The following is a 17,402-nucleotide window of genomic DNA, read 5'->3' on the forward strand; positions in this document are numbered from 1 at the left end:
TTAGGGGATATTTTTAACACAATTCCAGGTTTTGTGTCTTAGCTGACCGTGTAAGCGTGGGACAAGGCAGCTCAGGTCAGTCATCGTCATGTTGCCCAACTTTTCACAGGGGGTGCCACAGACTGTGACCGAAGTCTTCCCTGGGGAAAACCCAGTTCCATGCAGGTGAATTGCTCCTCCATTCAAGCCACCTTAGAAAAGGACAGAAAATGGGGTTTAAGACAGACCCTGACAACCAGGTGTCAACAAGGGTATTTTTATGAATCCATAATTTTTGCTTTCATGCCAAAAAAAATAACCAAGCCACCACAGTCCGTCACACTGCACCCCATGGAGGAGCTACAATAAGTCTTCATGACTTACCCCAGTTGCTATGCACAGCTGTCACCATCAGCTCAGATGTGAACGTCAGGTTGGAGGAAACCCAGCCCCTGGGGACATCCAGGCCCAGCACACGGTACTCGCCAGCAGGGAGCAGAGGAGCTGAGCACTGCAAAGTAGAGCGAGTGATGGTGACACCACTACAAGCAAAGTCTCCAACAAATACGTAGATGGTGTCCATCTCTGTGACCTGTGATACAGTCATCTTTAAAAGGAGACCAGTTGCAACAAGCGAAAGGAAAGCTGGGGTAAACTCCACGTTGTAACTTATTCTTCCAGGGTAATAAGAGATGCCATCTACTTTTAGACTCAAAGCCCTGGTCCCATTACCCGGAGGCACCGTGCACTGGATAGCGACACAGGTGACACTAAGAACAAGGCAAGGGTGATGATCAATGAGAACAGAAGTAATTCTTTCTCCTTTCAGTGCTGAGCCTGCTAAGGTGAGCAGGCCTCCACCATTGGTACTGAAGTTTCGTGGGTAAAACGTGTACACCTGAGGCAGGATGGTGAGAATGCTGGATGCCTTTCGGAAGCAAGCTTGCCCATTTTTCCTGTTGGATATGGAAATGTTGTGCTCCCCCGGGCCAATGCAGTCTGTCTGGCACTTGATGCTGGTCTCGTTCCAAAAAGTTACCTTGCAGACAGCCTGGTTATTCACGTGTACCACGGGGCTGTCACTTGGCCATGCCAACCTCTGTCCTTTGATCATCACATTGGTGAGTGTCCCATTGGTCTCCCAGGTCACCAAATCTACAAGGGGGGTCCACTGTTCGTGAAGGTGGAGTGTACAGTCTCCAAGGCAGACACTGCGGATCCCATTAACAGTCACAGTGACATTAAGAGCCCAAGATACCTCAGCCACCCACCAGTAATGCAAAGGATGGGTCCCTGGAAGGACAATACAGCTAATGGCATCATTATCAGAGTTCTGGATCTCACAGGAATAATTACCCTCCAGGCTGACTTGTACCAAATTCCTCCTGGATTTTAAAGCAATACCAGATATAGTGAGTAACATCCCACCACAGACTGATCCTTGTGATGGGAATATGGAGGTTATCTGTGGAGTTATTGTAAGGGCCTTCAGCCTTGCTGTCACACGAGCATATCCTAGCTGCCTCTGGATAACTTGGATGGGGAAAGTCCCAGGTTCCAGGCTGTTCAGTGGCAAAGAACACTGATAAAACGTTGCAGACTGATTGCCACTTTGAAACTCAAGTTCACATTCATTGTGTCCAAGCTTAGCCACAGATCCAGTGATGTTTATCCCCTGGATGCTCAAGAGCAGGCTGCTATCTGTGATTTCCATTTCAACAACAGTGATCAGAGGAGTCAAAGCTTTTTGGTAATTAAAGGTGGTGGTCCTTTTTGCAAAAAGAGTATGTTGAAGTGACCTACTGCTGATGACTACGTTTACTGTGACAGAGATATCTTGTGAATCTTCAATAGATGAATTAGCAGCTGGCGGGGTAAGACACCAAACTGTCTCTTCTGCCAAGTGAGTAACCATACAGGTTTGCCTGTTCATTGAAACAGAAACCAGGGCAGGATTTTGGCTGAAGCCCACCCCAGAGATTGTGAGCAGTGTTCCACCTAGGAGTAAAACAAAACAAGGGAGGAGGACATTATATGCAGGAAAGGAATCAATGACTGTCAGTGAACAGTCACAAACCATGATAATGCTGATAAGCATGGCAGACAGTCTTAGCCAGGTCAAATGCAAGAAGAACTTAAGTCCTTTTTTTGGAACAAGACAGCTAGCAGTCATGTATCAGGATAATCCCATGTGGACAAGAGGCTAAGGTATCAGACAGCCAGGGACCATCATGGCAGCAAGCAGAAAGCCACCACAGAACTGGAGGAAGCTGTTGTGAGACGACCCCCGTGAGTAAACAGAGACAGAACACTTCAGGAAATGGGACTGTCTGGGCAGGCAGGTGGGGGGTGGCAGAGATGGTTTGGTCCTGCTGCACACAGGGAAGCAGCATGCAGTATGAATGCTTTCTAACAAAAAGCCAGAACCACAGACCTTCCTTCAGTCTTTGGTTCTGCCTGGCCACTCAGGCAGAGTGCCAGCTTTGCCATGCACTGATGGTCACTTGCCCTTGAGGAGTTCTCTGACCAGAAAAGCTGATACATTGGTGAATGCTTCCAGCTTCAAGCCCTCCCCTACGTGTATACTCCCAGTCTGCACCATTTAAGATGAGTAGAACAGGAAGAGGAAGAGAAGAGCAGTTCCTTCTCTGCTGTCAAAGGCAACTCTGACCAGGGCTTCCCATTCATGGGCTGGAGGAAGGCAGGCTGTCTGCTTTCCTCTGTGGTTGCCTGGATGTTCTTGTTCCTTAGGCATCTACTTAAGACCACAGAAGAAGGCAGCAAATGGGTAAACAGACTCTTGGTGTGAACTGGTAGGGTCATTCATATGGAAAAGCAATTCAGGAAGAGTTAGGCAGAAAGTTATGACCTCCAGCTGAGGCTGTCCTTGTGTCTAGTGTTGGAAGCTGGAAGACTGTTGTAGAGAAGTATCATCATACACTGCTCCACTCACATAATCTTCCTAAGCCATCCTATATTTGGGTCATGCTGGGAGACAGACTATATTTGGTCTGATCAAGCACAGTTGTTCTATGACATGGCAGTGGAGTCTTCCTCTCCACACTGACAGGAGAAGGAGCCTTGGGAGGCTCTACTACCACCCTTGCCACTGAGAGTAGGTGCTAATTACCTGGCATAAGCATAAATCCTGATATTCTGATTTACATAACATTGCAGAGCAGCAGTGTCGGCACTACCTCCTAGGGTGCTGACAATAAAAGCAGCACTGAAGAAAGAGCAGTCTGGATTTTAGGAAGTGATAAAGATGCAAACCCTCCAGCATTCCCAGCTTAATCCCATGCTTCCAAGCCCAGATCTGCCTCTCTTAAAGCCAGCTCAAGCCTCTCTCCATCTTCCTTTAGTTTACAGTACTGGCACTCCCAGTGTCCTGCCTTGCTTCACCTGCTTTATCCATTAAGCCCATGCCCTTCCTTTTCCCATGATCTGGCTGAAAAACAAGTTGTTTTACAATGGGGTTCCTTTTGAGTGGGCTCAAATCCTTAATCCAGATGGCTACACAAGTGTTAGAGACAACAAAAGACTAGAGATAAGGCAGGGGAAGGACTGGTGCTTTTTGCAGAGATGATATTCTAAGTCAGCTTAAGTCATTCATAAAAATACAGCCAAAGAGTTAATCAATTCTTATTTAAATTTCAGTTTACCCTTAAATATGAAAAGAAGGGTGCAATAATTTTATTTTTTTTTAGTGTAGCTTAATCTTCAAAACTGATAGACTTTGCTCTCCAAGCTCTATCTAGACTCTCATCTTTTAAGGCTTGAGCACTTCACAAATTATTGAACTCACCATGTATCACAAAGCCTCTGAGTTTTTGTATCTTTAAATATGTTGTGAGCCCGGGAGAGCAATCTGTGGAGGACCTGGCATTGCATCTCAAGAATTTCTCTGTCTTCTATAAAAGCATTTCTAAGGGCTCATGTAAAATTCACTACAGGGATTCAACTCTCCCCCACCCCTGGCCAAATGACAAAATAAATCAACCACCCCAAATCAGCTTTTTAAGATTTAAAGTAAAACTTTTCTTTTTAATTCAGTGATGCTTTGCTCTGAAACACACTTAAATTATTTCCAGTGTTTAAAAGCTTGGAATAGGATTAATAAATATTTCACTTTTGATTAAAATTAACATTGGAAAAGTGCTTTTTTTTGGTCTTTTCAACTTAACAAAAATGAATATCCCCTTTGGGATCACTTGAAATTATTGTTTGCTTCAAACCACAATTGTACCCTGCTTTCCACCTAACTTTCACATAGAAAGCCTTGAAAGATGGAGGCATAATGACTGAAAGAAATAGTACAGAGGAATCAGGTGCAGGCGTGTTTTGTTTTCCCAATGGGAACATGCAAGGATACATGAGCAAACACTTGGGGAAATCAAATTCAAAACACAGGGAGCCCTGAGACAGCCAACCCAATTGAGGGATGCTCACTACAATCCCACATTTCCAGACTGCTGCTGTCTGCCAGTTGCTGTCTGCATAATAAAGGGTCGCAGATTTAAAACACCCTCATTTAAACTGATATGAAATGGGATGCCCTTTCCATTCCTGCAGGAAAACTGTGCCCTTGATCCCTTTAACCTCCATAAGCAGCTGCAGATGTACCGACGTTCTTTACCCAGAAAGGAGCCACAACATGGCTCTATGCTGAAGATCTCAGAGAGGTACTGGATTAATGGCTCAACCCTGCAAAACACAAACAACATAGAAAGGCGGTTTGGGGCTTTGGTCTTTTTTTTTTAATATTTTTCTCTCCTGCTGCAGTGCTATTCTTTCTTACAACTCTTTTTAGGTTGGAAGCCCAAACACCCACCTGGAACATCTCCCTTGTTCGATGCCACAGTGACAAGACCACACCACACCCCAAATTTTCCCATATGTGATTTGAGCTTGTCCTGGTTTCGGCTGGGATAGAGTTAATTTTCTTCCTAGCAGCAGGCGTAGTGCTGTGGTTTGGATTTAGTAGGAGAAGAATGTTGATAACACGCTGATGTTTTTAGTTGTTGCTGAGTACTGCTTATGCTAGTCAAGGACTTTTTCAGCTTCCCATGCTCTGCCAGGCACACAAGAAACTGGGAGGGGGCACAGCCAGAATAGTTGATCCAACCTGGCCAAAGGGCTATTCCATACCATATGACGTCATGCTCAGTATATAAACTGGGTGGGGGTGGCCAGGGAGCAGCGATCGCTGCTCGGGAACTGTCTGGGTATCGGTCGGCGGGTGGTGAGCAATTGCATTGTGCATCACTTGCTTCGTGTATCATTATTATTATTATCATTATTATACCGTTACTATTATCATTACTATTTTACTTTATTTCAATTATTAAACTGTTCTTATCTCAACCCAGGAGTGTTTCTCACTCTTCCTCCTCCGATTCTCTCCCCCATCCCATCAGGGTAGGGGGAGTGAGCGAGCGGCTGCGTGGTGCTGAGTTGCTGGCTGGGGCTAAACCACGACAGAGCTATATCCGTTATGAACACTGTCTTACCAAGTGGCAACCTGTGGGCCAAATTTAGTCCATAAAGCTCAACTGAATTGCCCATAAAAAGAAGCAAGAGGGGGGAGCGTTACCAAACAGATCCCACTGTAGCTATGCCCGTAGGCAGGAGATGGAAGTGCATTGAAGAGACATCCCAGCTGCCTTCCCTCCTTACATCCTCCCACCAGACAGCAGAGGTTACTGCAGCAAGACAAAACCCAGACATAACCTCCTGAAGCCCACTCAGATAAGGTTATAGCTCTGCTTCTGTCCCACCTACATCTATTTTCTTCCTCATCACCCTCCTTTCAAACACTCCCCCGCCCCGGCCCTAAGAATACACATTGGAGGAGTAGACCTTCCCAAGCCTGCAATCCAGCCCACCAGAGATCAGAGTTGTCTCCTGGGATTACTCGTCTCCCCCCACGCTCTGCCTCTGGAGACAAAGTGATGGTGCTGTAACACAGTCCAGTATCAGGTGGGATGAATCCCTGCATGTCATCCCACCAACCACAGGCTTTCTCCTTCTGAAGTTCATTACTGGAACAAGCAGCTTAGGGTTGTGTGTGTGTGCAATAAAAGCAGCTCCCTTCTCCCCAATATCATTGTTTCAGGATCATTCCTAGCAGCTGCCATGGATGAGATCTGTGCGGCTGAGGAGCAAAACTGTGTTGCTTGTGAAGACATTGTTGCATCTCACTTTCAGGTTGGTTTTCCCCCACATTTTAATTTATTTATACTACATTTATCTAGGCATGAACTTGAAGTGTCACCTTAAAAGATGGAAATAGCATAATTTAAAAATCCTCCAAACAAAGCATTTTTTTATTTTTCAAACTAGCTTTTGTTTTTCTCATGAAAAGTGTTTCTTTTCTTCTGCTGTTTTCCTACAGCAGGATTTATCTGCATTTGACCTGAATCTGTGAATACCTTTGATTGCCTGAATATGCATTTTTCATCAAATCAACTGTTTTTTCCAAAATGTTTCTCTCCTGCTTCCTGCTGATCCAAGGGGAGTTAATCGACTAGCATTAGCAGTTTGCTGACTTGGGTTCCACAGATCAATAAATGCCTTGATAATTATTCATAATTTTATACCACACTGCAGATTTCACCATTAGGTACAGAATTTGTGAAAACTCTTACCTTTCTTTTCAGATTAACCCTAAAATACCAAATAGGACAGAGAATGAAATATATGTCTTAAGGAAAGTACATGCATTCACATACCTGTTTGAAGCAACAGCAATGCCATTGATGATGACAGAAACATTGTACCATCCCGCAGCCAAGGCTGGAAGTGTCACATTAACACCATGGTCCGTCTGCGCCTGGATCTGTGCCCATGAGCTCCCAATTTGCACCTTGATATCTGACCCTCGGTAGCTGGCAAACTGGGATATTCCAATCTGAAGCTCCTGACCCCCTGCAGAAGAGGAGAATGGATGAAACTGTTGCACTGTTTCTGGCAATGGCTATTTTAGCACCTGTAACCATTGCCCAAGGAAGAGCATGGAGTCCCATCATGCCAGAACAAGTCCAGTCATGTCCATCAGCCCAAAACAAAAAATTGAAGACCACAGTGGTTCTGTATCATACTCAGTCCCTTGGCCTCCCTGATAAGGTCACCAGCCACCAGGGTTGTCTTGAGATGTCAGCATTGTGAAGTGGGCTATATGTAGCCATCTACAGCCACTCTCAGCCTGCTGGTACATGGTCACGACAGGATCTGTGCCCCCTTGCCATAAATGGCTATCCTATAAATATCTGCAGTTGATAAAAGCCAAATCCAGTCTTTCTAAAGCTCACATAAACTGGAACTGAGGAGTTCTGGGATTTTTCCTAAATCACTGACAATGACCCAGACCACACTTTTAAGCACTATAGAGCTATCTAACTTTAACAGGAGCATCCCACAACTAAATGATGATTTCCTTGGTTACCTAACATCAGATGCCCATGCATGCTCCAAAGCAGCTTGTTTTCAGGAAACATGTCTCTCTCTCCCATTTAAGCTCTCCTGGGAACCAAATTATATTCAGATGATAGTGAATACTTTCCTTTATTTGTGCATACGGTGGTAATAGAAAAGGACAAGGGCAGCAGAGAAGGGAATTTCATAACCTAAATTCTCCCTGAAATAGCTTAAAAAATTAGGGTGGTATGTATGAGTCCAAATAAAGGCATTTTCACTGAGAGCACTATATCTGTAGCCAGTGAAGAGAAACAGAGCCTTTATGGCATGATTCGTATTATTATAAGGAAGACATCCAAAAGAGCTGTAGTGAATCCCACTACAGAATTATCTATTTCTCGTCAGTGAGTTTGCAGGACATCTAAGCAACAAGCACAGGCAGAGACACTTTTAGGAGGTGAATCTCACCCTCCTGTTTCCTCTGATGGGTGTGGGTTCATTTGCACAGAAGCAAGAATAAACAGGACAAGAAGGGGCCTTCAAGTCCAACTCCCTGCTGTCATAAACCACTATGTTACATAAATCCCTTTCCTAAATTCATCAAGAAAAAGGTGTTAATACCTCTTTACCATCCCCTTGAGACAGCCAGCCTGAAATGCTTGTCTACCCACAGAGCTGCTCCAGAACAGCTGGTGAAGATCAGCTGACCCAGAGCAGCTTCATTTTTGCCCATTCCTCTTCTTTGCTGAGCTCACTCCATTTTAAAAGCAATGCTGCACGTGGCACTGTTATCCCAACCACACAGGACAGTAGTCAAGAGCTGCTTTACACTCCCACCTTGTCTTAATTACAATGAAATTTTATAGGTTAGCCCAGATTCAGATGTGAGTAGCAAGTTTGTCTCCCAAGCAGAGGCCGGGGTCACTTGGTTTTAGCATCTCCTCCACAGCAGGTACAGTCCCCGTTAGCATTCAGCACCACAGCCTCAGCTTTGGAGAAGTCTCTCCCTTTCACAAAGCAGCAGAGTCTGCACAAGCTCCCCTCATCTACCAGCTCCCCTAAGCAGGTCTTGAAGCCAGTACTTTTCAAGTCTGTATGCGCAAAGAGTCAAATAAAGTTTGAAAGTTTGAAAGCCTGTGAAGTTGAATATATTAATAACATGAACTCTTTGGACTCTTGGTCAATTGTCAGCTTAATCCTAGATGCCTAGAAGGCATCGGTGTAATTTATTTATTCTTTTTATTATATAGGAGGAAAATGATATTAAAAGCCGAAGCCGTGGAGGTTCTGAATAGAAGATTGAACTCAGCCACACCACCATTCACGAGACGCTATAACATTAAGGAATTCCTTGCACCTGGGCTGCCTGCGGCTAGAAAAATCTCCCCTTGGTGCTATGGTATCTGAATAATATTCAGATGATAAAGGACGTTTTCTCTTATTTATGCATTCTGGAGTAATAGAAAATGACAAGGGCATTTGGGGAAAGAAATAGAAATGCCAGGCATACAGCAAGAAGTGCCTCTCATCACTGGTAGTCACCTAACTCCTTGTATCCCCACCAAGTCCAGCCAAACCACTCAGCTGGGGGAAACTTTATTAAGGCGTGCAATGGACAGGTTGAAAAAAAGAGAGAAAAAAAAATTAGATGATTGCGTCCTTGAAGGAATGGGGGAGGGGGGTGTAGGAAAGCAGGAATATTTCTGTCTTTCTCCTATCTTCCTTCCTCTCTCTCTCAGATACTAGGAATCTGGTGTCTGGTTGCCACACAGAAATGTAGTAAACCTTCTTCCTAAAAGACTTGCCTGTAAGTGGCCACCATTCACCATTAATGCTTTCTATTCTCAATGCCCAGCCAAAACCTTGTGGAAAAAAAAAAAAGAAGAGAAACGAGGAAAAAAAAAAAAAACCAACCTCAAATAGAAACTTTTGAAAGACAGGAGTGCTAAACGCTCCATGCTTGGGATTTTGCCACCACAAAGTCCATGAAGTCTATGCTCATATTCAAAAGTAATGGATCACAAGGTCAAACTGGAAGAAACAGTTTGGCTTGGAAATGGGAACTAGCAAGACAAGTGATGCCTCTTTTCTGCTTTCAGCAACACAAAATGCATACGATGCACTTTATGATCAATGCTTTGGGATCCTGGAGAAGGACGCTCTCTAGAGTTCATTTCTTTTGCCATGGCTTAACCTGTTACCAAAAATGAATGGGTGGCATAATTTCAGAGCAGAGTTAGGGAAATGTGACACAAGAGGAGCACTGTACCACACCTGACATCCTGTGGACATCATCCATACTGGCCTAGGGCAAGCAACACATTATCTCATGTATGCTAGAGTAAAACCAAGATAAAACAAACAGGACTGATCAGGACAAGCAGGAACCATGGAGGCTACAAGTTAGAAGAAAACAACAAAAAAGCTGTGTCAGACCATGAAACTCCAAAGAGCTAAATTCCCTCTGCCCCACCACCATCAGTAATAACAACACTTCTACAGACGATGCCCAATACACGTCTGCAGCCTTTTCACCTGCTATGCCACTTCTGTTTCTGCTCAGTGATACAATAGCAGGGTTTAAGGAAGGATCGTAGTGGAACAAGTTGGTTACTGTTGTTGACAGGCACCCAGAAATTAGTGTCACATGGACAGCAGCATCTTCTGTCCCCTAGAAAGAGAAATTAAGCAAATGTCAGGGATAAGAATGCACCAATAAAAAAAGCTGTTCCCTATATTCCTGCATCTCCCATACTTAATAAGTCAGGCACATGGGCACTGATAAAATTTGTATATACACCAGACTCTACTTAAACATGTACAGTTACATTGTCTTTGAAGGGATATCTATGGAGAGTTATAAACCTTAAGAAAATCCCAGACTATGCAGATTTTCATTTCCTATATCCGTACTAGTAAATTAAACAGTAGTAAGTCATAGGCATAGACAGTTAACCCTATGCTTAAACTATTATCATTGTCCTGGGTATTTTTGCCAGGCAGCAAAGAGCAGCACTGCTAACAATCCCTAGTCATGTTTTTGCATGACACATAGATAATGTCAAGAGGAGGTCTGGATGTAAAGTAGAAGATTTGGGGTTGAAGAGGGTTCAACAATATGAGCAAGAGTGGTTGTCCCAGGCACGTTTAATCTACTAGTAGACACAGAGCTGAAAGTAGAGGCACGCAATTTTACTAGAGTTCAAAGCCCCAGTTTTGTTTATGTGAGGCTTAGCTAATGACAGTGAAATCTGGATTTTTTTGCTGACTGTTTCACTGGTTTTCATAAATCACCTGTCAATCTATTGTTAATTAAGCTGGTCTAAACTGTAGGTGGAGTCCATGTTAAATTGTCCCACAACCAAGACTTAGCTGATGGGCTACTTTTTGCTCTTCCCCCAGAGTAGCTCAGGCCAGAAAAACATAGAAAGGCCTGTAGGCTGCTGAAAGTTCAAAAAAAATGCGGCTTCTTACCCGAGAGGGAACTTTGCATTCAATTCTTGTTGAATTTTGGTCATCCTCCAAAATTGGGCAAGGCTGAGATCCAAATAATACCAAGTTTATCCCTTCCAGGTTGGTCCCCCTGAGAGCCACACTCAGTCCTCCTACAAAACCAATTATTCCATTACATTCAAGATCTGGAATGATATTTTTTTATATGCAAAGGATTCTTTATTAATAGGTGACTAAAAAAGGAAGTTGTCAGGGACTCAAAGAGTTAATGTCTCAAACATTGTGGTGAGGCAAGTTGAGGTCTCCATAGTGATAAACTGGGGTCTGCATAGCACCACAGGTGAAAAGCCAATTGGCATCGAGCCGGTTGGAGAATTTGCAGTTCCACCCTCTGATGGCCAAAGGTCATGCAGGGTCCATTTGAGGAAGGAGCTCGCGACCACCCCCCCAACAGTGGCGTCTGTGCAGAAGATGGAGAACATTCTGGAACAAGCCTCAAGGCGGGGCAAGACTAGAGGCAGGGACTGGCCTATAAAAGACTCAACTCCAAGGATCCACGTGTGCACCCCCACCATTGGAGGACCCCATGCTGCTGCTTCCCCTGCTCTGGACCGGCCTCGCCTGCCTGCTGCCGGCACAGCCGGAGACCCTGCGCGCCGGGAGCAGCGTGCCCACTGCCAGAGGACTGCCACGGTTGTCATCGACATCACAGCATCCAAGGGTGGTGATATCTCTCTCTCCTCTTTCTTCCTTTTCCTTTCCTCTTATAAGTATTTGGATTAGAACCCACATTGCTTATCGTGGTGCTTTCCTGGTTTGGGTTGCCTACCGTTATGCTTTCCAAGTTCAGGCTGACATTAACCATCAATAAAGTGTTTAATTGATCTTTTGGCGTCATTTCACTGTAATTTAGCCCAAGGGAATCACAGAACCATCACGATCCTCTCTGGATAGCCCAGTTGGGGTCGTGACAGGAGTACTGTCTCTCAGTTGATCTGATGATGATCTGCTTCCTCCTTGTTGTGCCTAGCATCCTCTCTTTCACCACAGAGCCTTCCTGCCTATTATTTGAATTCTTGTCCATAATACAGGAGGACTGGTTTTGCTTCTCGGTTTATTTTTTAATGACATACTTATTTAAGCTGGCAAGGTCTGGCCTGTGATCTTAACCTTAGAAAGATCCCCAGCCCAGGAATGAAATAAGGAAGGAAGGAAGTACTAAGAATGGAAAATGAGCTTAACCCAGCAGGTGCTTTCACGGTTCAAATAGCTGCCAAGCACCCTACTGTCAAAAAAGCCTGTAGCATGTGTCTAGGAAACTTAGGTTGGAAAGGGGACTTGGCAGGCCTTGAGACTTAGCAGAGTTGTAAGGAAAGTCATGGAGGGCTTGATTCTGCGAAGTACTGAGCAACCTCAGCTCTATTTTGTGCCAGCCAGAGCTGAGCTTCTTCAATCACATGCAGGATCATACCCAACACAAGACAGACTTGCGCTTGATCTTTCTGCAGCACCCAATTCCAGTGCAAATAGGCAAGGTGCCACTCCGCTTTTTCAAGTGACTAGAAGATGCAGGGACATTTCAAATAGGAACAGAAAAGAGAACAGGAATGGGCATTAATGGCAATTCTAACGTGGACTTTGTTCTTTGATGAGGTTCAGAGACAAATTTAAAAAAAAAAAATCTTCCTTGAAACTTACAGCTGTTTGTTCTGGTTATCAGTACTGCAGAATTTTAAGACTATGGCTAGACAGACTGCTCAGACAGAATTTTTATTACTGTAGTGTTTTTGTGCATGTACTTTATCATCATGGCTATATTACAACCCAACTGAGCTTTTATGATGCTTTTCATGTGTGATATAAGTAAACTTCTATCATAAGGTCATTATATATTGGTGGCAGAACCTTGTACCTTTTCCTCAAAGCATCATTTCCTGCTAATTCTTTAAGCCACCAGAGAAGTCTGGAAGTTTAATCTTCTAGATTTTGTCTGGCTGGCAGCAAAACCAGGCAAACAGCAGTCAGCTATGTTAACATCAAGCTCCTTCCATCCACTGCAACATGGTATTATCTTCAGAAAGGCATCCCACACTTATAGAGATAGGTCACAGGGAACTCCCAGCATGGCTCCACTGAGACCAGTGATATTTTGACAAGAGGGTCCTGACGCAGCAAAGTACAAGATGCATCCTTGGCTTCCTCTCCTGTAACATTAAGTTCACAGAGCCAGAAACAGCAAGAACTCAAAACTGAAGCCACTTGCCTAATGTCATAGTTGTCAGATAAGGAGCCTCAGATTTAGACTACAAAATCCATGTGTGTTGTGTAAAGACTGACGCTCTTAAGTTTTGATATCTACACTTATATCCATACGCAATGAAATACTGCATATGTGCACTTTACAATAAGATTGAAGAGAGGTATTTTAAGTGGAAGAAATTAAAAACACAGATGGAAGCTGTAATTCTTTCCAATTATAAATGTTCAAGGCATGTGTAATGTAAGATAGCATTATACTTGCTTTCTTTTTAATGAGTGACAGATCACTGTAATTGGGAGAACTGGATTGTCAGCAAAGGAAAAGACAAGCAAGGCCCAAGCACTAAAACTTGCCATTGTTGTCTTTTTTCTTTAAGGTTTTGTTGGGTTTGTTTTTTCTCTTTTTTTTTAATTAATTAAAGCAGGAACTATCAACCTGATGTACTATACGACTCTCCCACTGGACAGGAGTAAAAAAAAAAACAAAGAAGAAATAAAAGGGTTAGAATATCTTTCTTGCCATACATGCCAACAAAATATAAAGAAAACGGGTGGCTATAACTTCTTGGTTTTTGTCTTAGGAACTGTCCTGATTTTGGCTGGAATAGAGTTAATTTTCTTCCTAGTAGCAGGCACAGTGCTGTGGTTTGGATTTAGTAGGAGAATAGCATTGATAACACACTGATGTTTTTAGTTGTTGCTAAGTACTGCTTATGCCAGTCAAGGACTTTCCAGCTTCCCATGCTCTGCCAGGCGCACAACAAGCTGGGAGGGGGCACAGCCAGGACAGCTGATCCAAACTGACCAAAGGGCTATCCCATACCATATGGCGTCATGGACAGTATAGAAACTGGGAGGGGTTGGCCGGGGAGCAGCAATCACTACTTGGGGACTGTCTGGGTATCGGTCGGCGGGTGGTGAGCAATTGCATTGTGCATCACTTGCTTTGGATATTGTTATTATTATTATCATTATAATATTGTTATTATCATTACTATTTTACTTTATTTCAATTATTAAACTGTTCTTATCTCAACCCAGGAGTGTTTCTCACTCTTCCTCCTCCGATTCTCTCCCCCATCCCATCGGGGCAGGGGGAGTGAGCGAGCGGCTGCGTGGTGCTGAGCTGCTGGCTGGGGCTAAACCACGACAGGAACACTACGTTCTCCCAGGACCACCCCATGGCTCATTCACAAAGAGGTTCACAGGCCTTCATTCCCTTCCTCTGCCTGCTCCAAGGTGGCCGAGCATGGCATAATCAGTTCTCCAAGCCACATGGCTGAGCCAGCTTCCTGCTGCACCTAGGCCAGTACTCCTGCTCTCAGTGTTGTTTGTTACCATGAACTCAAAGCACCTCAATAATGAAACTAGGAGGTTTCCACACAAAAGCTGGATAACTTTTACTGTCAGAGTAGACCTGGGTCATGTTATTTGCATATATTTTATGTTTCTAGGTGCATTCCTAGCTGCTTGAAAACGAGTCGTATGCTGAGACCATTGGTCTTTACTGCACAACCCAGGTGTGCCAAGAGCATTCTCCACATTTCTCCTTGGGCTGTGGGAGACTCTTCCCTCTCCCAAAAAAAGAACTGGTGGCTTTTTACAGCATTTGGTTTGGCTTAGCTACAGTTGGCTAGGCACCTTGTTGGAACTTCCAGGTGAAGTCCTCTCATCTGTGTCATGTACAGAGCAGGTGAAAGAGTTGTAACAGTCCTTTGGCCCCAGAGAACTGTGGAAAAGTTTCCAAGCTCTTGTCTTCATGGACAGAATATATCACTCTATTTCCTCTTCTGTTTCAAGGAGAGGAGGGGTGATGGCAATGGAAAGAGCTGCAGTTTAATTTGAGCTTCTCTAGGTTTCTCAGTCTTGTACCTAAATGCAGATGACACTTCCATTTTATCATTCCAAATATGAATTCATTTCAATTGGACTGGGATGAACCAAAGTTCAGCCATTTCACAATTAGGCCAGATTAATTCAAATACCACAAAGCTATGTGTCAAATGGATATGGGAAGATGAGCCATGAATCACTGTTAGCCTTTTGAATTTCTGGAATAAAAATATCTGCACTTGAACTTACTATTCCCAAACAAAACTGGCCAGGAAACTAGTTGCTCCTCCACAAAGAATCAAGAAAAGTCTGTCACTCTTTAAGAAACTTGCCCTGGTGCTTTGGAGTACACATGATGTGTCCAGCCATATTATGGGGTTTTTTTGTCAGGTGAAGACCTTGGTAGTGAAAGTACAGAAGAACCAAAACACACCATGAAAAGCAAGAAGCAGAAAGCAGACAGCCCCTTGGAGCTGGTCTGACATTCAGACCTACCAATCTCTGAAGCTGTAGGAGGTTCGATAGCTACCAGCTTTGGCTCAACTCTTAGGAAGATGCCTTCTCCTGTGCTGGCATTGAGTGCGAAGCCATAAGGTCTCACCAGTAGCGTCAACTGGTAGACTCCGGCTGGCAGCCTCTCCATCTGGCAAACCGCTTCAGTTTGATTCAACATTATGATTTGGCAGGTTGTGTTGTTCACCTCCACCTGCAGGTTTAGCTTCTCCTCAGTGAAGCCAGCTCCCCTGATAACTACTGTGGCCTGGGACCCATCATCTGAAGGAATATAATCAACGAGATGACTCATGAATTTTAGAGTAGCAATACCCAGGATTTATTTTCAACCAACAGTTACAAATTTTTTACCATCTTCATCAGAACATCCTAAAAACTACACCAGCAATAATCTCTCATTTTCCCCCATAATGCCTATTCCTGCCCATTTTCCCCCATAATGCCTATTCCTGCCTGTTCCTGTCCAGCTATTACTTTTTTCCTTAATTTTTTATTAAAAATAACTTGAGCCAAGAGACACCTTTTGCTTTAAGCACCAAGCCCATCACTGTTTCTCTCCCCTTTATGCCTCTACCATCTTCATGTTGCTGTAAAAACATGTCTGTGCTACGTACTTCAAGACTGGAGCTGATCAGAAGTCCCCCACTAGAAAGTGCAGTTTGCATAAAATCAGACATTTCCAAAAGAATACACACACATACAAAACCATCAACATCTGGCAGATCTTTTCAGAGAATGGTGTTTTTGCCATTTTGTTTAGACACAAAGCCTCGTTACCTGACAAATACTCCACGTCACTGACTAAGGGTGTCAATTCCTGGCTGAACTGGAAAGAGCACAAACCAGAACAGTTTGCAAGGACGTCATTCACCACCGCCACCACCTGGAGACAGAGAAGAGGGTTACCCTAAAGCTGGGAGGGGAACAGAGGTGTCTTCTAGAGCCATATCTACCTGGTAGACCTGCAGAGTGATGCCAGTAGCCACACTGAGCCACCAAGAACACCCTGACTATGCCAGCACAGAGCACCATCAGGCAGTGGTTTATCCTGCTGCAGTCTCATTACAAATTTAATTACAAGGCTTGCTGTGTCAGAATCTTAGGCAAAGAGGAGCATGGCTTTGGAAGCTGTATCACCAACCTTTCTTGGTGTCTGTAGGATCCTATCTCCCACCTTGCTGGGACCTGCAGCTCCTCCCAGCTCCTTCTTTTCTAGTCACCCATTGAAGACCCTGCTTGCCATACCCCAGTTCTTCCCACCCCACCTTGGGAACAGTTTTATTATGTTTAAAACACTCTATAAGACTAATTAGAATGAATTCCAAAATGTGTCTTGTCAGCATGCAGCCCTCAATTTTTTTTTTTTCCCTTGTTGTTCATGCTGAAATGAGAAAGACGGGCTGTGACCTTGATTATCTAACAACAGATAAAGAGCTATCTCTTCCGAGATCTTGTTATCTCAGAAAAGTCAACTGGCAAAGCATAGGGCATAGGAGAGCCCCTCTTCATCTCTCTCCCAGGTATTGTGTGCCAGGAAGGTACACCAATGCCTGCAAAAAGCAAAAGCAGACTGTCTCCAAGAAACACAAGAAGCACAGAGTTGCAAAGTACTCTGCTTGAATAGAGACACAATAATTAGAGGGACATTTTTACACTTGTAGAAGTGTACACTAGCAGCAAGTCAGAATAAAGCTTCAAAAACAAAGAGGAAATCTGATTGCTGCTGCTCTTATTGTATCATTTGGTCTATTTGAGGGTATGTCTGCACCACAGATGGCAGAGATATCATAGGTGGCTGAGCCACTGGAAGCAGGGCAGTCCTCATGCCTGGGGAACAGGCTCACCAAAAAAGCAATTACCTAGGCCCAGGTGCTGCACAGCTGGGCTTTGAGCACATCCAGCATCACCCTGTTATTTCTACAGTGCCCAGCAATGTGCACTGCTCTGCA

General features: G+C 44.0%; 1 protein-coding gene across 1 annotated transcript in view; it reads right to left on the reverse strand.

Moving 5' to 3' along the window:
• Window positions 1-17,402, reverse strand: part of PKHD1 (PKHD1 ciliary IPT domain containing fibrocystin/polyductin) — a 275,411-nt gene that overhangs the window by 225,512 nt on the left and 32,497 nt on the right. The window contains exons 25-32 of the mRNA XM_075707750.1: window positions 16,231-16,336; window positions 15,436-15,714; window positions 10,870-11,000; window positions 9,931-10,066; window positions 6,711-6,906; window positions 4,616-4,683; window positions 364-1,977; window positions 48-191 (exon numbers count right to left, since the gene is read on the reverse strand). Of these exons, the coding sequence (XP_075563865.1) occupies window positions 48-191; window positions 364-1,977; window positions 4,616-4,683; window positions 6,711-6,906; window positions 9,931-10,066; window positions 10,870-11,000; window positions 15,436-15,714; window positions 16,231-16,336 (2,674 nt within the window). The remainder of the gene's footprint in view (window positions 1-47; window positions 192-363; window positions 1,978-4,615; window positions 4,684-6,710; window positions 6,907-9,930; window positions 10,067-10,869; window positions 11,001-15,435; window positions 15,715-16,230; window positions 16,337-17,402) is intronic.

The sequence above is a fragment of the Pelecanus crispus genome, chromosome 3, assembly GCF_030463565.1.
Source record: "Pelecanus crispus isolate bPelCri1 chromosome 3, bPelCri1.pri, whole genome shotgun sequence".
Lineage (NCBI taxonomy): Eukaryota > Metazoa > Chordata > Aves > Pelecaniformes > Pelecanidae > Pelecanus > Pelecanus crispus.